Raw genomic sequence first — 22,472 nt, forward strand, 5'->3', positions numbered from 1 at the left:
ACAAAATTTATATATATATCTGGTAGAGAAGAAAGCTTACAATTGGTATGAAATGTCAACAAATAATTAACATTTTCTTGTGGATGAGTTTCTTTGCAGCAATGTAAATAGTATAAAAGAAGCGTTGCGTGCAATGGTAGGATATATATACATGAAAAATATCACATTCCGAAAACCAATAAGGAAACCCAATATATATACAGTTTTTTCTAGTCTCTTGGTAAATATAACAGAAACACGACAATGTTGTAACAAACCAATACTAATATAACTGTTTGTAATGTTAATTGTTAGCATTGTTTTGTAATAAATGTATGGTTGTGACTACATGTAATGGGTCTACCGATATAGCTGTATACAGCTCCCATTGTTAGATCAAATTTTAAACTGATGTATCAGAGAGTTCGGACTCAGTCACAATATCTCGTAACCATCTAAGTAAGCCTTTGTCACTAAGAGCATTCCTTGGAGGTAAATGTATTATAATTAAAATGGATATGACTCTTAGTTGGAGAGGGCTTACACAGGCTATGCCTACTGCCTAATCCATTTGTCTTTTGACAATAACATTTATTGAAATTGAAATTGAACCGTCTAAGTAAGTAAAAAAAACAGTGGGAGTTTTAAACAACAACCTTTCATAGCGTGTACATGGAGATAAATCTATACTATCATATTACCAGGCAACCATTACTGTTAATTGAACAAAATTTAATATTATTACTTCATTATATGTGAAAAGGGTTGAAAACTGAAATAAATATAATTAATTTTGTTCACACGCAGGCATCTCTTTAACATTTAGATGCTGTTTTCGGCACATGTCTTTCACTTTTTGCAGGATAACAAACAGAATGCAAACAAAACTTTGGTAAAAGAAATACACTCTAGAACAGCCAAACAAAAAGGTAACAATTGAACAAAGAACACAAACAAGCCAGCATCAGCTGTCAGTCATGGCTCTGTCATTGATCAGTCAATGATTGACAGGGCTAGTTACATTAACAGATCTTGCTGAGCCTTCAGTGAATGCCTACTGTCCACTGTCTAGAATAACGCCCATGTAACTCACAATATCCGAGCAGTGTAAAGTTATCGGTCAGTGGGTGGCCATCAGACGACGTGACAGGTATCACAGGCATCTATAGTAACTGTTTTAATTCATCAATTGGAACAAGTAATCACGTCTTGTAATTTTGTTTTATAAAAACCCTTTCCGATGAACATGGTACGATTTTGTTGCTGACTTATTTACGGACTATTCGGTTATAAAACAGCTGTAACTATGGCGTTTTCTGTTGAAAATTGTTTACCACGGAGGTCCGAACAAAATGAAAACAAAAACCATCTCAGCTACAGTGAGTACGACGCCACAGAAATTGAAGAGAAAGACTTTGCTAAAAGCACTTCTGGGGACAGTATGAATGAGTATATAAAAAGTACTGGTGATAACTCTGAGGAGCAAAGGGAATACAATTGTGGAAATAACTTGCAAATTGTCAATGTATCAGGAAAAAGTTGTTCACCGAAGAGTCCGCCAAGTGGAAGGGTCAAAGAGATGCGCAATACCATCAACAAGAGAGAAAGACGAAGGATGCAACAACTGAACTGCGCCCTGAATGGTCTCCGCGATGTGATTCCCTCCGTACACCCGTCGTCTACTCGAAAACTGTCCAAAATAGCCACATTGGTGTCGGCAAAAAGCTACATCCAGATGCTAAGTAAATCTGTCCAGGAAATGAGTACGTTACTGACGGATCTCCGTGCATGTCAGTCGACTGCGGGACTCAATAGAAGGGGTCCGTGTCTACCTTTGTGTGTTCCTAAAAGACTACCACACTTACCATCGTTTTTGTCAGCAGAAAGTGCCCAGTGCTCTCCGTCAAATTCCAAGGGCTTTGTTTCATATCCTAGCTCTTACAGCAGCGAGGCGCCAACTATTTCGGCTTTGCCTGTTAATACAGTGGCAACGTTACGCCACCAGGAACATGGTCAGCACGTGTATTTCACCAACCCAACGCCAACGTTATGGGGACATTTCCCACAAACACTCAATCATTGTCATCGCTATTATCATAATGACTTTTAGAAGGTATCGTACCTTGCTTATGTTGGTTTATTTAAACGCTATACTAATTGTAGATCAAAATATCGAATTATGACAAACATTACGTGCTTTGACAAACGATTCTGATGAACGAATCGTATTCTATTCATATGATTTTTTTAAATAAAATATATAGGTATCTTATCGATATGTCACTAAGTGTTATCATTTCAAAGCAGTTGTGTATAGTTACAACTTTTAGTATATCATATTATTACATCTACTAGGGTATTTGTAAGAGTTGAATTAACAAGCAAATATTCAAGACATATTCATGCATGTATTAAGCAATGTGAAATTGACAAAAAAAATCAATAAACATTTAATAAATTATGGTATTTATTAGTCGAAGTTTATTGACTAGTTGTTTCATATAGCAAACAGTGTATTTATTAGTTAATGGTAAACAAAGTGTCCTTAAAACAATTCATTGTGTGTATAGACCATACAGAGGCGACGGGAGAATATATAGATGTTATAGTATATTCTGGGCACAAGAACTGTCAGATTGACCGAATATACACATGTGCGAAATCGATTCAAGTTATTCTACTACGACTTTAGATTGTGTACATCAGACTTTTTAATGTTTTGTTTGATAACAACAAAAATGTAGAGATTATGTGAACACAGACTTTTTAATGTTTTGGTTGATAACAACAAAAATATAGAGATTATGTGAACAGGGATATAAAATAACAATCACGCAGACAGAAATAACGATGGTCTACGTGTTACTAAATAATCGTCCTGATCGGTTTAGCAATGAAAGGTTAACAATACGTTAACACTGATTCTCAATATTTAGTCATTTAAAGGTACTAAATGAAGTTCATTCAGTACGATATATGACGTTAAGGGTTTGTTATGTTATACAGTATAAAATATAATGTTAGATGTGTACATATGTAAAAATACAATGTATGACGTTAACTATTCCCATGTTATAATGTACAATATATAAAGTTAGCTATTTCTGTGTTATAAGGTACGATATATGACATTGGCTATTTCTATGTTATTAGGTACGATATATGACATTGGCTATTTCCATGTTATTAAGTACGATATATGACATTGGCTATTTTTATCTTATTAGGTACGATATATGACATTGGCTATTTCCATGTTATTAGGTAAGATACATGACATTGGCTATGTCCATGTTAATAGGTAAGATATATGACATTGGCTATTTCCATGTAATTAAGTACGATATATGACATTGGCTATTTCCATGTTATAAGGTACGATATATGACATTGGCTATTTTCATCTTATTAGGTACGATATATGACATTGGCTATTTCCATGTTATTAGGTACGATATANTGTGAACAGGGATATAAAATAACAATCACGCAGACAGAAATAACGATGGTCTACGTGTTACTAAATAATCGTCCTGATCGGTTTAGCAATGAAAGGTTAACAATACGTTAACACTGATTCTCAATATTTAGTCATTTAAAGGTACTAAATGAAGTTCATTCAGTACGATATATGACGTTAAGGGTTTGTTATGTTATACAGTATAAAATATAATGTTAGATGTGTACATATGTAAAAAAAACAATGCATGACGTTAACTATTCCCATGTTATAATGTACAATATATAAAGTTAGCTATTTCCGTGTTATAAGGTACGATATATGACATTGGCAATTTCCATGTTATTAGGTACGATATATGACATTGGCTATTTCCATGTTATTAGGTACGATATATGACATTGACTATTTCCATGTTATTAGGTATGATATATGACATTGGCTATTTCCATGTTATTAGGTACGATATATCACATTGACTATTTCCATGTTATTAGGTAAGATACATGACATTGGCTATGTCCATGTTATTAGGTAATATATATGACATTGGCTATTTCCATGTAATTAAGCACGATATATGACATTGGCTATTTCCATGTTATAAGGTACGATATATGACATTGGCGTTTTTCATCTTATTAGGTACGATATATGACATTGGCTATTTCCACGTAATTAGGTAAGATACATGACATTGGCTATGTCCATGTTATTAGGTAATATATATGAGATTGGCTATTTCCATGTAATTAAGCACGATATATTACATTGGCTATTTCCATGTTATAAGGTACGACATATGACAATCTTTAAAATTATAATCTATTAAGTATGCTCAAGAATGCGTGTACTCTGTCTCGAACATTACAGTCAATACATACAGGTGACAGCTTACAGTTGTAATACATGCTATATTTACAACATCTACGCCTGAAACTATTTACCTACAAATATTTTTAGAATTTTTATTCACTGGTTGTATCAAATGAACATTCAGAATTTCTTAACACAGGCGAACAGTAAGATGATTACAAAATATCACCTTAAAACCAATTCTTCAGAACTTAGTCGAAACACATTTGTCTGTGTTGGGGGCTATGTAGCCGTATATGTCTCATCCAATCAAAATATATTTTTCACGACATACTTAAATTACGAATATAATTTAGAACACTTAAACATAAATAATCAGTACAATACTATTTAGAGAATGTTCTAATTCTCATTAACTATTTACAGGAACATCTTACACGCCACATACATACTTTTTCGATAGCCCTTGTTAAAATCGTTTGTAAAAAAATACTTGATCGGCGATATCTTGCTAGCCAGCTTTAGACAGAATGGATTAAAATACCACGACTTTTACACGTCATGTACTGTAAGTAATTATAGAAACACAATTTGCTTGGTATATTTTTTGAAGTCATTTTAATTCTTTTCCCACGACATTCCCACCAAAAAAAGTCATATCATACACAAGTCAAACACATTTCTTATTCATGCTTTTGTACAATAGCAATCTTTTCCACAATGAAGTCTACAACATGTCTTTAGCTTTTACTTTTAAAACAATTGCTGGGAGAAATAAAATCTTTGGAATAAAAAACAAACGGCTACCATGCCTCTAGCTAACACAACATTTTAAATTTAAACTACAAAATCAATTCAAACACTGTTAGCTCTCTGTATGAACAAATATGTAATAAGGAAAGAGGAAAATCGTGGTGCCTATCTCCTGTTTAGCACATATTCCTATACAAAGTCACAATTGTAAGGTTTTATAATAAGCTGTTTATCGATCCGATACCGGTTGTCTTCTAAGTAAAACATTTGCCTAATCACAAAACTGAATGCAAACACTACCAAAGGCTTGTTACGAAGAGTGGCAGAAAGAATAGCAACGCTCGTTAGTTCATCTTTACAAAGTGTAAGCCATTAATGAATGCAGAATTTATCTGATGTACTCTAGAAAACATGCTTATTTGTTCTAGGTATAAAATCAAGCACGACACGTTCAGGGATACGGAAATAGAATATGATAATCATACCATAACAGCACCCAAATAAGAACTCGGGTTCAAGAAAAGTCAATCACAGGATATGAGTTTCTCAAATATTCCAAACAAAGATCACTCAATCATGGACAAAATACATAACTGAGTCTCTCCAAACGGCTCAAACCTGCCATATATGTTTAAGACAACGAACCAAAGTCATGATTAACGTTACTCTACATAAGTATACCACAGCCTCACAACATCAAATAAGAACGAAAACGATCTCTACAATGTTTCAAGAATTAGATTTTAGTCATATAAGAATTTCTTTATAAGGTGCATTTATTTTAAATACAAATTTTGTATATTTTATGGAAAACATATGAATAATTAATCAATTTTTAAACATGCACTGCTAATAAATTAAAAGAATGAATGGCATTTATGATAACTAAAATAATCACAAGAAGTACTTTTTTTTTTAAATCGAGAAATCGACGTAAAAAGAAAAGCTGATCAGGTATAAATGTTCTGCACTATATGACCTTTTAGTTCAATTTGGACTCTACAGGCCTGACATGTTCCAAACAGAAACATACATTGTACCTATAGAAACACAATAGAGGGGAAAGGTACCCATAGAAATCCTTTATAAAATTGTAAAGGAGGCCCTTCTGGTGGCTTTCATTGATAGATATTGTTTTGTATAAATATGCCTTTGGGATATGCCGTCACTTTCTCCATATTTTTTGTTTTGTTTAGTTTCCATTTTCAATCATAATTACTAAGTTGTGTGGCTCAAAACCAGGACAACAACAGTTATTTCTATTTGGATATATGTGTGACTTTCTGATGTACAAGTCAAAATTAAAATAATCTTATCTGAATACTTCCTTTTGATATATACTAAGCGTACCTTGCAAACTCAGTAATTATACGAGATGGATGAACCGTCTCACATCATACACGAAGTCGATTAACTCCCAACATTATAAGAGATTGATTAACTTCCCCACATCGTACAAGATTAATTAGCTTCTTACATTATACGGGAATCATAATCTGATATGTGATGAAAACTTATTAACATCTTATATATTCCAGAAATCATCAAAATTATCAATTACATAATTATATCAAGCACGTGTTCATCTTATTTCACGTGTTTTTATCAGAAAATGTCATGTTTTCTATTGAATTATTCCAATTTAATATGTCCCAGTGTTGAGAGTTTGACACTTCTTATAGAAAGTATACGCCCAAATGTGAGTGACTATGTCCTGGTCAACGTGACAATGACCAACGGTCAAACTAGCAAAAAGACGTGTCGAGTGTCCAGTAATTGGTCAAACACTTGATAGCCGACGTTGCGTGACTGTTTAGCACATTTGTAACAGTTGCTGCAGGTGTGGAGATAATGCCAGCTATAAGTGGTTTGTGTAGTTACCTGTAAACATTGGAGTATTCGAGAGAGGGGAAGACAGCGATGAGGAGCTACGCACAATGCCACCAGGCGGAGCTGTTGGGGTGTCCGCTATCTCATACAATATACTGCGAATTAATTGATACGAGTTACCGGCGACTGTATAGCCGGGGATTGTGGTTGGTGTTGGTGGCGTGCTGACCTCTATCACGCCCTATACCACGCCCCATCCTGCTTCAACAATACCCAATCTGTCCCTCCCCACCTCACCACGGGCCCCAACCATCAAGTACGTGTTGGCACTGTTAGTCTGCCATTGTTGATCTAGGGTGTGTCAGAGCCCTATAACACACGGGTCCTTCTACAAACCGACGCCACACATGTTCGGTGCCGTGTCTTTTATCGAATTAGCCAACAGACCTTGGTACTTAGCTCAGGGTCAGCTTATATTTATGCAGAATTGAAAGAGTGACCAATCAAAGAACATACTAATTCTCGCCAACGAACTGTTAGTCTTTCATTGTTTCCACCTCCATTTCTTCATTGTATGCTATGTATCCTAAGTACATGTATTAGAATAGAAAAGTTGTGCAACATAGGACATTAAAGGTAAAAATATCGTGGTGTTATCGACGTAAGAATTGACAGTAGTTCTAAGATGTTAAAACATTTTTTTGTATTCTACAACACAGGAGGAAAAGCTTACTTATTTAAAAGACGCATTTCTTTATTTTAGCAATGCTCTGCAGGGCTTGAATAATTCAAAAGCGTTTTATATAACCAAGAATATATGCAAATCTTTGCGATTTTTTTCCTTTATTACCAGCGTCAGGTCGTCAATATCGCCAACTTGACGTCGACTCCATGTCGTCACGTGCCCTCACAAAGATAAGACGTCATATATAGATTTTCTTCATTATGACGTCACAACAGGTGTTAGTTCAGGTGGTAATGCTCAAATATGTATGTTGTTTTTGTATGTTACACTGCACAACAAGACAGCCAGGTGCTCAGTCACAGATCTTATGTGACAAGTATATCAAAGTAAATAATATTACATATATATCAGACTATGTAGTAAATATATGCTACATATAACAGGTTTGTAAGCAAAGTCATCAGAATGTGATATATGTATATCAATTTCTGTCACTTTCGTTTGGTGAAACATTTATAAAGAATAAAAAGAATCGCTTTAACGTGAAGGAACATGCTAGGCCCTTGACTGCTATCTAGTAGAGATATGTGACGAGAAGTCGATAGATTACTGAAGGTGATTATCTCTCTGTCGCCCTTTATCCCTAGACTTTATACTCCGAGTAATACAAGTAGACGTAAGATGTGTAGTAAGTTACAGACAGGCAATAACAATAGGCTTCGTTAATTACTTTTGGGAAGACTTAAATTTATGTATAACTGATCACTTAACGTGGGGTATGATAAAACATCAATCTTTTTTTTTTTCTTTTTTTTTTTTTTGCTTTTTTCCCCACTTTATTTACTAAAACCAGTATTTCTAATAAATTACAAATGAGGAATTTTTAGTTGCATTGTATTTCTTTTATACCACTTATGTTGGTATTGACACGGATCTGGTAAATAGCTTCTGTACATTGTTTTTTCATGTGAATGCCTTCATCCATATCACCAACTGTCCCAACTATGCTTAAAATGTTTTATAATTTGTCTACAAGCTAATGTATAAACTGTTAGAAAATAAGATAAATGGTACAAATACTTAATATATATGTATATGTCTATAAGCTTTATATTAACATGTTTTTTTCTAGTCGTTGAATTTGAACGAATTGAAAACGTACTTACAAACAGAAATATTGTTAATTCCTTTTCACATCTTCAACCTATAGATACCAATCGTGTCCAGCCAAACATATCCGGATATATTATGTCCGTTTCCATTTTGGAGGTTTAATAATTTAATAACTGGAGATCTTATTTTCCTTTTAAATGTTACATTTTCTTTGGAAAGATGAAGACAAATATAAGAAATACCGTACAAAACAACGCCAGACACAAATATATGATGGTTACAATAATTAAAAGCAGAATACTTCAACCCCTATCTAAAAATAAAACATTAAACACAAAATCATCAAAACTAGAAACTAAAACAATGAATTATATATACTCATTTTTTCAAAGCATTTTAACATATGTATTGTCAAGAAAATATATAGGTTAGCTGAAATAAAATCCAACATATTATAAACGTCCAGTGGTACCAAAACAGAGCAAAATTAACACAATGACAATCAAACTGAACGTAACAAAATATGGGAGAACCAGCATATCATCCATATGTTTAAACAAACGACGAAAATGGTGTCGGGTCCGTTTTAGAAAACAGTTCCAAATGTATGTTATTGTATTGATATTAATCAATGAATATTGCATACGGTTTGGTTTTGTTTGTCTTTTTTGTTTTACATTCTATTAACAACTATGGTCCTTTAAGGTAGTGGCAGCTTTTGGTTAAAAAAACAACCGACCTGTAGCCAGTTTATATGTTGCATAAAACAAAGTGTGATAAGGATATTGAGCATATGATTTGGGGGGGGGGGGGGGGGGGGGGGGAGGTTGCTACATTTATGTAAGTGTGAATGAAGGATATTGAGTATAATATGTTTTTTTGTTTATATGTATTGCTTTAAGGAAATAGATACAGTATGCCACAAATGAATTACTTTGCACTATACAGCTGTTTCGTCCTTCTAGGAAATATCAGTGACGCTAAGGATAAAAAGGAGGAAATCCAAATCTAAACAAACGTTAATTAAAGGAGAGGTGCGTCAAACCACTCAATTACACGAATTTAAAAACTACGGGTGTACTGGTATATTACAAATTAGCCATGAGTAGGATATAAATATGGCTATCAACGACAACCCTCAGGGAAAAGGAATACACCAGCAGTGTCTCAAAGTACCACCTTGTACCTTGCAAAATGAACTTAATGTAACACACATACGCGATTCTAGGACTCCTCAAAGGACAAGAAAGAAAATAAAGGAAAATGTAATTGTACCTGTGAAAATTGTTTAATAGTGTATATAACCGTAAATACTCTAAAGAGGGGGAAAATAGAGTGAAAGGTCGATTCCAATAAATCTATTTGACATGTTTGTGTAAATATACAATGCTTATGATGAGTTTTCCCAAAGTTCAAATTCAGGTTATTTAAGGATAAAAGTTTATCAAAACATCCTTATAGTATACTTGCAAAAAATTAAAAACAAGGAAACTATAAACATACATAACGAAGCACAGAACTGTACCAATTGTGTACTCCAAATAAGATAAGCAATCATAATTATGTATGGGTTGCGGTTCGGGCCAAAAAGGTAACGCGTTAGAAGTGACTTTAAACACGTTAGAACTGCATTTTAATGCGTTAGAACTGACTTTTAACACGTTACAACTTACTTTTAACACGTTAGAAGTGCATTTAACGCGTTAAAAGTCACTTCTAACGCGTTACAATGGTAAATGCACTGGCCAATCAGAGAAATCGTTTCATAGTTGATGCTTTTAATATTTAAAATAAATAAAAATGTTATGACTATTTATATTGAAAAAAAGACAGACAATAACCCATTTCCACATCATATTTTCTTCTAAGTGATATGAAATTTCCAGAGCCTTAAAAGTGGTGTCGGAACGCAATTTAGAATTTTTATAAATGATTTTCAGGAAATGCCCTATTTTTTGGGAACTTCAAAAAGTCGTTTTTGCTTTCTCGTTTCTTCATTAAACAATTTCTGTATGAACATAAAGTTATCACATAAAAGGAGCATACAAATAGTTTTGAGTCCTTGAATGAATGAGAATAAGAATGTATATGAAAGAGGTAGGAACAGCAGATAAGTGTATATCATTGTGATAATGAATTATGTTGTATGCAAGTATTAAAGTTGCCAGGTTCACGAGAATAATGAACAACATGTATTGTATATTATATAGGTTTGAAATATGGTGATTATCAATATAGATTAAGTGATTTTGTAAGGTATCCACTGGTTCAGTACGTGTATTACATCCACGATTTGTCCTTGACATATCTCAATAAATATGCATTTGTAATATTTATGAAGTGCAGCGTTTTCAGAGTGGTTTTCTGTTTAGTTGTAAGGGTATATTTTTTGTATTTTAAAAATGTTCGAAGGTGATTTGTATATATGTTTCTAGTCATTGTCATAAATTGTTTAGATTCTATTCAACGTTTACATGACTGATGTTTTTTTTTTTTTTATAGTTATTAATAACTTGGGCTTGAAGTATATTCAACACATAATTAGTGTTCTGGGGACAAGTACAGACATGGAAGATGAGACAGAAAAGGCTTGAAAAGAGAAAGAACCTCATTGGTGGAATAATAATGGGATCCTGAGGATTTGTCCTGATAAATGTAGAGTATATTGCACATGTAATGCATGTCTTCATAAACAAAACGGCTGCATTGACAAGAAAGGGTGTTTCAAATGCTCCCTCATGAGGTCCTGAATACTGTACACTGTTGTTTTACTTTTCAGGCGGCCCCATTACGTAGTCCCATTGGGTTTTATCAGACATTACCAATTCCCTCATGTGGTCGTTTAGGCCCATACACCTCTTGTGTCTACACACGATCGGATTGACGGCACATAGGTACCAGTTGGATTATAGTTGCTTTGGAATAATTGACTGCTCGTGCCATTTCATGTGCATATCAATGCTAATATTATGCATGTGTAAGTTGCAGCACACACGCTGAATATGTGCATATAAAATACTGTACCAAAATGACATTCGTCCCTGTCGACCTATTTGATTACTAGTGTTTGTATGCGACGTTTTCGTGTTTTCAAGTTTCCTGCTTTTAGGATAGCAAAGTAAGTGGCTAGGGAAGAACATAGTAGAGATGAGAATTGATTCGAGGAGGAATTTACACCTAGAAATACACAAGAAATAATCTGCAACCTCCTCGGCAATCAATTTCCGAACAGCCCGCCTTACGACTCTTTCTAGATAAAGAATTCTGTGGGAAAAATGAAGATTAGATTGGTGCTTATTTTTCCATTAATAACGGTTATTAGAACAATTGATCTTATTCCGTGGTGCAATGTCCGTCATCTCTCCAAATAACTTTTGTTTAAATGTCTTTTTCATCAGTCAATCAACTGATTTTAACCAAACATTGTAGTAATGTATCACTGGGTTCATAGGTGTTTGTATTTACCTAACGAAGGCATTTAAGGAAATCGGAAAAATAAATAAAACAATTATGACTTTTTGAAGTTCCCAAAAAATTGGGCATTTCCTGAACATCAATTAAAAAAAATCTAATTTGCGTTCCGACACCACTTTTAAGGCTCTGGAAAGTTTATTCATATATCAATACCGTCATATTTTATTCCAATTAAATGAAGATTTGTTTATTCATATTGAAAAACAAAACCAGACGATAACCCATTTCCAAATTACTTAGAACAAACATATGATGTAGAACTGGGTTATCGTCTGGGTTTAGAAAAAAAATAGTCATAACATTTTGTTTATTTTGAATATCAAAAAAATAAACTATGGAACGATTTCTCTGATTGGCCAGTGCATTTACCATTGTAACGCGTTAGAAGTGACTTTTAACGCGTTAAATGCACTTTTAACGCGTTAAAAGGCAGTTCTAACGCGTTACTGTATATCGTTTCTGGCCCGAACCGCCACTCATACATATGTCTCTCTCTATCAAGTCACATGTGAAAACGCCATTTACCACGGTGGTAAGACACCACCATGGTACGGATAAACAGTTGATGCTGGGAACACAAAAATACCTGAAACTGAAAAGAAAGAAGTGTTCGACATAAATTGGCCTCAACGAGTATGATATGGAAAGTCGTTCTCCAGCATATACAACATTTGGTGTGAAGTTATAGCAGGTACATTAAGGAGCTATGCTGGCTTGGTTCAGTCCCGAGGTTGTGATCACTGCATTGCTTGTACAGCACAATGATGTTTCACCTGTGCCAATGTTTGCCAAAGTTATATAAAACATGATGGTACATCTAGAACTGAAGAGTGAAATATTCGGTAGGCATTATCTGATGCCGATCTATGTTTCTAATGGCTTGTACAATACTTTCTTAACATCAAATTGATTCCGCTGAGTGTTCCTTTCTTGTTCTCGTATACTTTATATTCAAACCCGTGTTCTCGAGTATGATTTATATTGATTTGAACCCACACACATTACTCTATCTGAAATATTCAACTGGCAACATCCCATTAACAAGGACAATGTTCGAACTCTACATTGTGTCACCTTTGATGTCTCTGTCTGTACAACCAGTGTGATGTGCCTCGACCTGCTACATTTAATCTTTAAATGTTACTTTGACCAAGTTTTAGGGTAAAAGGTAGCACAGTCATGATGATAAGACGCTCATGTTGAATGTGTCTCGATACCAACTCAATCCGTCAAACTTGGCCAAAGAAAAATAGAATCTGCATGATTTCACTCACCAATTCTACACTGCTTTAAAATTACTGAAATACACCAAAACCAGTTGAAGTCCACCGGAATCAGTTATTGTGATGACCGTTGTTTACGTGATGATATTTTCATTATTGACATGCTTGCATATTCAATAACAACCTAAACAATATTTCTCTATGTAGTCTTCAGTGTCCATTTGTATCGAATTGAAATTATTTTAATATTAGAGTGGCGATCGTTCCTTCACCATCCTTATGAAATAGGGAGACTAGACGGCAACTGCTTCCTTGATATGCTACCTAGGTGAGGGGTTGAAGTGGCAATCGGCTCCGTTTTATCCTATTTAGGTAGAGAGTGTAAATGACGTTCGTTCCTTCACCATACTAATTAGATAGAAAGCCTACATGACAACTGCTCCCTTGTCATCCTAGCTAGCTAGGTCAGCAGTTGGTTCTACTTTGTCCTATTTAGGTAGGTGAATGGTTGAAGTGACAATCGGCTCCGTTTTATCCTATTTAAGAAGAGGGTGCAAGTGGTGATCGTTTTCCCCGTCCTAGTGAGAAAAGAACTAAGAGGGGTTTGTTTCTTCTCCACCCTATGATCATAAGGTAGAGGTTGTATATATATCTATATAAGTAGAGGGTTTACGTAGCGTTCATTTCTATTTCACCCTGTAAGGTAGAGGTTGTATAATATCTTCATAAGTAGAGGGTTTCGTATTTTTGTTCACCCCATTAGGTAGAGCTTGTATATCTATATATATATATATTGGGCAAAGAAGTATTCCAACAGTGTGGACAAGTTTAGGTTGTCAAATTTTCGGAGCGATCCGCTCCTTTTTCAAGACACAGTGAAACAGAACAGTTACATGTACATATATGTACATCATATCATGTACATATACATCATATTACAAGAAGATATAATTGATATACTATAATTGAAAATATAGCCATTATATATAGAAGGTTTAAGTGACGTTCGTTTATATTTTCACACCTCACCCATTTGGTAATGGGTGCACATGTAGCTTGTGAATGTTTTTCCAACCATCCTTGTTCGATAGATTGTATTGATTGTGTTCATTACTAAAGTACACAGCAAACGAGCATATGATTGTGTTCATTACTTCAAGTACACAGCAGACGAGCATATCATACATCAATCTGATTCCAAATGATTGCGTATATAAAGGCAAACAACAGTTCGGTATCTATATCCATCTTTATTTAAACGTTTACATACTACATATATATACATAGCTTATTTGTGTGGCGAGGAGTTACAACCACATACTGTAGGTCAAAAGACGCAGCTTCAGTACCCGTTCTCGCAAATGCTATATCACATTATCAGCTTTTTACAACTTCTTTGATACAGCAATGTGACCTTTAATTTAAAATTTGAATCCTAGTCAAAAATTTATTTTCCAAATAACACAGTGATGAGAACTTTATATTGCTAGTAATTAAAAGTTTTACATCAAAAACGTATAAATGTGGTCTGAAATACCATGTGTTCGGTGTACTATACAAGAAACTGGTTTTGTCAAGCAAGCATTACTCCTGTACATATGATGTAATATTTTGAAGTCTTTTTACTTTACAGAATCATTTAAAAAGATCTTTGACCATTATATCTGGCCTTTTAATTCTTTAACAATCCTTTGCCTAACAACAAAGTAGCCTTTAATACAACAGACAGATTTGGCTGGAAAACCGATGACCTGTATGGTAGTATTTGAGTACAGACCTATCAGACACACTGACTTGAACAGAAGTGAATATACTTGATAGGAAAATATCACACCAGTTACAAAACGTTTATGAAATGAGAAGTAACCACATTCCACACAACTGATGTTAATATATTCAATCAGGTCTCATAACTCATTCACCCTTGTAGACACATTTGAACTCTTCCAAATCAAAGATTGGAATAGTTTATTATGAAATTTCAGGGGTGAATGAGTCAAATTTCTGCTTAATAGATAGCCTCGGTTTACAACTGACCTGTACACTGCACATGAAACATTTCCCAAGACAAAGTTTGATTCTGTAAATAAACACATCTAAATGCCCAACCACATAGTGATGTTAATGTGCATATATTTTGTATGCCACACTTTTTTAATTGATTGTATCTCTACCAAGCATTACATCATTGCTATCAAAATGTTCACAACAGTTGCAATTTAAAATACAAAGCATAATTACATAACATATCATGATAACTATTCCAGGCCTATACATGTTATCTCATATACACCCGTTATATTTCACAAGCCAAAAAAAAACAAAAAACTTTCGTTCCTCCTACCATACACTATGTATAGCTGACAAAATTAACCTCGACTTATACATATAAGTAACCAATATAAATAATTTTGAAAGGAAAAAGAACTTCATTGTACATAGTACAATAATTTTTACTGTTATATATAATAGTTCAGAAGCTTTGAAACGTTACGCAAATAATTGTTACATTTTCCCTAGATAAAAAGAAATATATTTATATATACTTTTACATAAAGGTCTCGTTGTTTCTTCTATTAGAATTTCATAAGAAAAATTGTTCATTTGTAGATAGAAATTCTACTTTTACGGGGATCTCTCAGCTTTGTTAAAAAGCTTAGTGCTGTGTAAAAAGTGTGGGGCTATATGAAGACAAGATGGTGATTATGTGAAACGGGTAAAAGATAATCTGATTACAAATATACATGAAATCAAGTCATTTTTATGAAAGTGTATTGCTTAGTTTCGCAATACTTAAATGAAATATTTTTTGATATTCTTAACTACCTTACACATATAGCAAAAAACTTGTTTTCTACGTACAAAGCAACTATTTAAATCCAATAACTACATCAAGAGTCGCTGTGAATCCGGTTTACTTCAAGATTACCTGTCTATATACCATTTACTTTTTAGAGATAAAAAACCCACTCAAATGCCATAGAATACCAGTTTCATACTCGAAAAACACCTATTATTTCAAAATTGATTAGCTTTTTCATTTTTGGAAAAACACTGACTTGAAAGTATCAAAACGATTCACAACTTGGTTTAATGTTACTATAAATACATTTGTGTATTGCATTGTACGTAGACTGATAATGTTTGCTACAAATATGTACACTTCCTCCTGATATCACACGCTTGGACAATGAATTAATTGTAAATACAGATTTATTTTAACATAGGACTGGATCCAGTTATAAACTTATAATAATTTGGTGGGTAATGTTATTTTTTCTCTAATAGAAAACCGGATTAACAGCAACAAATGGAAATGAATAAATAGCAAAAAAAAAAAACTACTGTACATTACTTCATGTTTGAGGGGAATGACTTTTTTATCAGAAATCTCTGCCCATTACGGTGAGTTTTGATCAGTATGCTGGTAAGTCTCTATATACGTCTTATATTGCTGGTTACATTGTAGAGGTGATAATCTCATACACATTATAAACCTTGTCAAAATTTCATCAGGCTACTGGACAGGTTTTTACCCCACAAAAACTACATTTGTCCCTTCCAATTTTCTCAATTCAACATCAAATTAACATTTCTGAAAGTAGGACATTTGTATTATACCTCAGGTTCATTTTTTTTAAAGATGTTTGTGAAGAATATTCATGGTTGTTATGTATTTTCAACACTGAACTGAAGATCTTCAAAATAAATCAAACTATTAAAACTGACAGCAGCACTTCTGAACAGAATTATTATTCTTTGAATCAAGATTTATCATACAAAACACAATGTTTCACTTTGGTAGGTCCAGCATTAAGTCACAGTATACCAGGACATTGAAGACTACAATAACATGCCCCAGGTGGTACAGGCATTCTTTACACATAAAATGTATATGAAATATATTGAAGAGTCTTTGAGAGATTATTTTCTCATCATGTATTTCTGATTTTTCCAGGAACATAATTCTTGTCAATTACAGGTTCTTGGAGAAACATATGTAAACACCGTTCATTCTGGGCCAAGGGGTGTCCAGCAACCCTGAAAGTGACAAAGAACAGTTATTCATTTTTTTTCCAAAACTGGCATAACAGAATTATCTCCCTTCTAATATCTGAATTCAAATAAAAAAAAGCATAAAAATGTGTTATTTAATATGTTTATTTGTAAAATAAAGATAACAGATTACTTTTTCAAGACAACTCACTTGTTGACAAATTGTTCTAGTCCTTTCCTTCGATCCTCAATGAACTCGTCCTCAAATATACCATCGTCTCCCCTAAAGGGCAGCTGACGTTTCCAAGCCTTCCCTGGCATTGCTGGTACCACAATCTGTTATAATGACAGCGATTATGAATTTATGATAATTGATTAATCAAGTCAGGGAATCCCCTTTTTTCTAGCATGTTATTATATAATGAACCTGTTAAATATATCATGTTAAACTCTGAATGGCTCATTGATGCAAAATGTTCATGAAATGCAAATAGGGCAACTTTGAATTCACTGTTACCAGACAAAATATGTTGGGGATTGACCAATATATGATCTAAAATGTAGACTTTTATGGAATTACAACAGAACCCATAAATCTTATGATCCTTGAAAAAAAGTTTCAAACACCTTATTTCACATTTTGTAAGGTTTTTATTTTATACCACCATAATACAATAATTCCAACCAAGTTTGAATGATTTCCTACTGAAAATAATCAAAATATGCCCAAAAGTGTTATTTACATTAAGTAACGATAGTTAACTTGATTCCACCCATGGAGGAAAAGGTGAGAAATACAAGTTTTTAGGATCTTAAGCCTTTCCATCCTGATTAAGCAGATTATTTGATTCTGGAATTTCTGTGAATAAAAAAGAAGATTGCTCAGTTTCAGAACATTTGACCTCTTAGTGTCTTGCCCCTCAGGCCTCTTGCAGGCATAAGTATCTGGTTTGTCTTCCACTGTGGATACTTATTGCAAAATTTTATCAAATTCAGTTCAGTGTTTTTTTAAAGATTTTTAAAATGTGAATTATTTGTGGACACACGATCAGCGACGATGGACAAAAAGTAATCACAACATCAGTCACATGAAGATTCGTCTCAGGTGATCAAAAAATGTGCAAAATAACCAAATATTGAAAGGAAACGTAAATTATCATGATTTTTAAATCAATAAAAGACAAAAACACAGACATGTACCAGGATAAATTACATCCATTCAAATCAACACTTCATAATTTAACTATTGTGTATATATGGTTATATAATTAAATAATATGGATGATAAATGTTGTTATATTATTACCTTGCTGTCCCGTTCTAACTCACTCCGCAACCATTCAAAATCGCTATACCTTCGCCGCACACTGGACTCCTTAACCTTGAAAACTGGTAAGTTGGTCTGAAAAAACAAATAAAAATGCACATACATTAAACTTGATACCATATATAGTTGCCTAGGTTTCATAGACAAGCACAAATTACGAGAAACCCAAGGTCTGTAACAGAAAGTAAAGCGTCTCATGCAGTGTTTAGGTAATTTTGTATCTTATTGGCCTATGAAACCTTGTTTCCCTGTACGTACAGTATGTACAGGTTTGAGAGAAATGGGCATGTGTCTAGCCCCTCCAGAATCCCCCACAACAGAAAGGATGATCAGCGGTTGAAAGACACCGGTGCCAACATCTAAAGCTTTCGTGATTGCTGGAATCCAAACAAATAATGATTTTGTTTGATATCTGAATACTTCCAAAACTAACAACAGATCCTAGAAGGATCTTGTCAGGACTCGCCTACCATGAAAGGGATCTTCATCAGATCTACAAAGATGATCTTTTACCTTCTTTGCTCTAGGGACCATGGGAAATGTTAACCGTCATGTGAATTTAGACAAAGATCTATCAAGTACTTTTTGTGAAATAGCGCTAACAAATTTTAACAAATCTCAATATGGCCATCTGTCAGCCATCTTGGTTTCCTGATCAATCCCAACAATGGATATGCATAACTAAGGACCATGAGGAATTTTCAAGTGAAATTTGAGAAAGATCCTTCCAGTGCTCTCTGAGAAATAGCACTAATAACACTAACCAACTTTATAACTCTCAAAACTCAAGATAACTCTTTTGGGGTTTTATCAGTCTCTTAATTTGATGAGGACAACTAGGGACCATGAAGAATCCTCATGTGAAATTTGAGAAAGATCCATCTTATTCTTCAGAAATATGACTTACAAGATTTTATTAAGGATGGAAGGAATGATGTGTCACAGACAAAGGGTGGTTTGAATAGCCCACCATCTAATGATGGTTGGCTAAAAGAATGTCAGTCTGAGAGTTTAAAGGGGCTGGTTGGGGAAAAAAATACAAAATAAATGGGTCTAAATGCGTTCTCTGGCCTTCCAAAAGTTATACCAGGACAATATGATGGTCAAGTTCTGCTTGCAATGTCCAGTTTTGACCACTGAAATCTCGAGGAAGCCCCGCGTAAACTTAGCACAGATCTATTTATATATATCACGTGGTTGTTTCGAAAGTGAGGCAGTGAAGATAACAACAATAGCACGCCGTCATGTGCCATGTCGGACTCAACTAGCGGACAAGACAGCAATACTATACGTAAATAATTGTTTTCAAAGGTCATGTATGATGCAAGTGTAGTATTCCTACCTATATATTGTTGTTATACATAAACGGTATTGATACCTCGTGCCTGTCATGACTTTTGCATGCATCTTTTTCTTTCGCCGCGATGTTTACATTTGGCCTTGTTGATGATGCGCGTGCGGTAAAATTACATCACTGATCTGGGTCAATTGAGAGTTTCAGACTGTCAGGTGATGATTTAGGATTTCTTTAATATAATTAAAATTTTTACTCTTAGGGAGTGAATTTCAGCAAAATTTGTATCGGTATATTTCATAAGAAGGTATTTTAAACATGTGTATGCCATTTTAGCAAATATGACTTTTTTCCCCCGACCAGCCCCTTTAATATCAAATCATATTGAATATCTTACATCAATTGCATTTTATATTTATATTTCTAAAACATGCATGTAGCAGCTATCTCCAAATTGGCAAATGTCTAGATTTCAATTGTTTCCCTTGGAACATGCCTCTTTGATGTTGTTTTAACTTTATATCATTATGATCAATTGAATCTGATACCTTATTTTGAATGGAGAACATAGTTGACAACACTTTGGCACTTCAGCTATATCGGTCTTTACTTAGGTTGTTTAATTTATAATTCATTATTAAGTTGCTTCTACTTAGTTGCTTAGCAGTAGTTGACATTGTATTTGAAACCAAATAGACTTTTTCCTTCTTCCCTTCAACATTGCAAAAGGTTTGTAATACCATACACTGAAACTACCTGGCGACTGGCGGGAGGTGCCTGGACTCACACAGGGGTGATGTCAAAGACATACACATATATATATGCATTAAGTAGGTAGAGAAAACGCAACAAGTTTCTAATTTCATTAAATAGACAAACTAGACAACTGCGTTACCTAACGCATGTGTCAAAAATAAAAGCGTTGATGAGTCATATTTCCTTGTGAAGAAACCAGTCTTAATGTAATTAACGCCCTTCCCTTTAGCAGGTTGGGCACAATGGCGCATATGGGTAATCCTACATTCGGGTAACAGTTACCCATTTCAGTAATAATGTTATAACTGAAATGGGTAATTAAGTGAAATAAAAACACACAAAGTTTTTTACTCGTTATGAACCAAAAAGGGCGTCATTCTTCCAACATAATCAAATAAAAAATACGATGAGGTACAATTCAGTACAAAAAATATGTAAATTCAGTTGTCTAAATTTTTGTGAAAATGACAAATTGTATCATCTCCATTGCTTATAGTGTGTTGTAGAGTAGCTATATAAATAGCACACATAAAAAGCCATGCTCACCTGTCACATTTGCACAGGGAAGTCCTTGTTCAGTTCAAAGTCAGTGATATGGTTTGTCCTTTTTACAAAAAGTTAGACATCAGAATTGATTTTTTTTGTGCACAAATGTAATTCATTGTGTTATTTATTCAATTTAGTTGACAGAATGACGCCCTTCTTTGCTCCAAGTCTTTAAAAGAACTTTTGTGTGTTTTTATTTCACTTTATTATATACCCATTCCATGAATAAAATTGTTACTCAAATGCAGGATTATTACCCATATGCGCCCAACCTGTTTAAAGAAAAAAATGGAATCCTCTCGTTATTCTTAAAAACACTGATAACACACACATTAAACAATCATAATTCGCCCTGGAGAGGTCTCTCTCGATATGCCACTAATATGTGAATGTATAATTACTGCTAGAACTTAAGTGGTCGGACGACTACTGTAGACTAGTAGCATGTGACCCGTGTTGACAGCGGTAGGGGCGAATCCTCGTGGGACAGTTGGTATATGTGCAAGGGAAACGTCTTGTTAATTTATCTACATACACACCTATAAAGTGAGGTTAATACAAACATCGTTATCAATCAGTTCTCAACAGAGAACGTTTTGAATGAAAAATAAGCGTAATGAAACCCATCAAAAACAAACTGCTTTCGTTATATATATAAGTTTTATAAAATGTCAATCCATTTCTTACACAGGAAAGAAACAATGTTCTTTGTTTTTATAAAGAAGCAAATCAAATGTTAAAAAAAAGTGTATCACATCTCAAATTTATTCCATTTTTTCGTCAAAAAACAAAGCAAAAGCGAAGCTTCCGGATTCTCGATTTTGCATATCAAACTTACTCTCATACGGACTTCATAATCCGTATACCGCTTCTTGTCCACGCCATGTGTTTGAGGATCTAAAATGTCTATCTCTAGAAAATTCGCTGGAGGTGAATATGCGTCTTCTAATGTCTGTTTTTTCGTAGTAATACGGGCTGTCGCTGGCTGGGCAGTCATTTCGCTGCAACTCCTACAGCACTTATATCGATGACATCACCACTTTATGTGCATTGTAAGATACTAATTCTTTGACGGAATGACTGAGAAACATTTCCGGAATGTCGCAGTCCTTTGATGAAATGTCCATATATATCTCAAAAAATATTATTCCTAAACCAAAAGGAAAATTGAAAATGAAAAAAAGAAAAAAAAAAGATTATTCATGTTAGTTTCAGCAGAG

The 22,472-nt window shown here is 34.0% G+C and overlaps 2 protein-coding genes across 2 annotated transcripts; one reads left to right on the top strand and one right to left on the bottom strand.

Annotated features, from left to right (window-relative positions):
- The first annotated feature begins 1,285 nt into the window (after positions 1–1,285).
- On the top strand, positions 1,286–2,089 carry LOC110465376 (oligodendrocyte transcription factor 2-like). The gene has a single exon (XM_021521144.1). It carries the CDS (start codon positions 1,286–1,288, stop codon positions 2,087–2,089), a length of 804 nt encoding a protein of 267 aa, XP_021376819.1.
- Positions 2,090–14,563: 12,474 nt separating this feature from the next.
- On the bottom strand, positions 14,564–22,298 carry LOC110465369 (sorting nexin-12-like). The gene is made up of 4 exons (XM_021521133.1): positions 22,091–22,298; positions 18,636–18,731; positions 17,541–17,665; positions 14,564–17,374 (listed from the first exon to the last, which is right to left on the bottom strand). Exons 1-4 carry the CDS (start codon positions 22,247–22,249, stop codon positions 17,269–17,271), a joined length of 486 nt encoding a protein of 161 aa, XP_021376808.1. The 5' UTR covers positions 22,250–22,298; the 3' UTR covers positions 14,564–17,268.
- Between the last annotated feature and the right edge of the window lie 174 nt (positions 22,299–22,472).

Source organism: Mizuhopecten yessoensis, unplaced genomic scaffold, assembly GCF_002113885.1.
Source record: "Mizuhopecten yessoensis strain PY_sf001 unplaced genomic scaffold, ASM211388v2 scaffold11073, whole genome shotgun sequence".
NCBI lineage: Eukaryota > Metazoa > Mollusca > Bivalvia > Pectinida > Pectinidae > Mizuhopecten > Mizuhopecten yessoensis.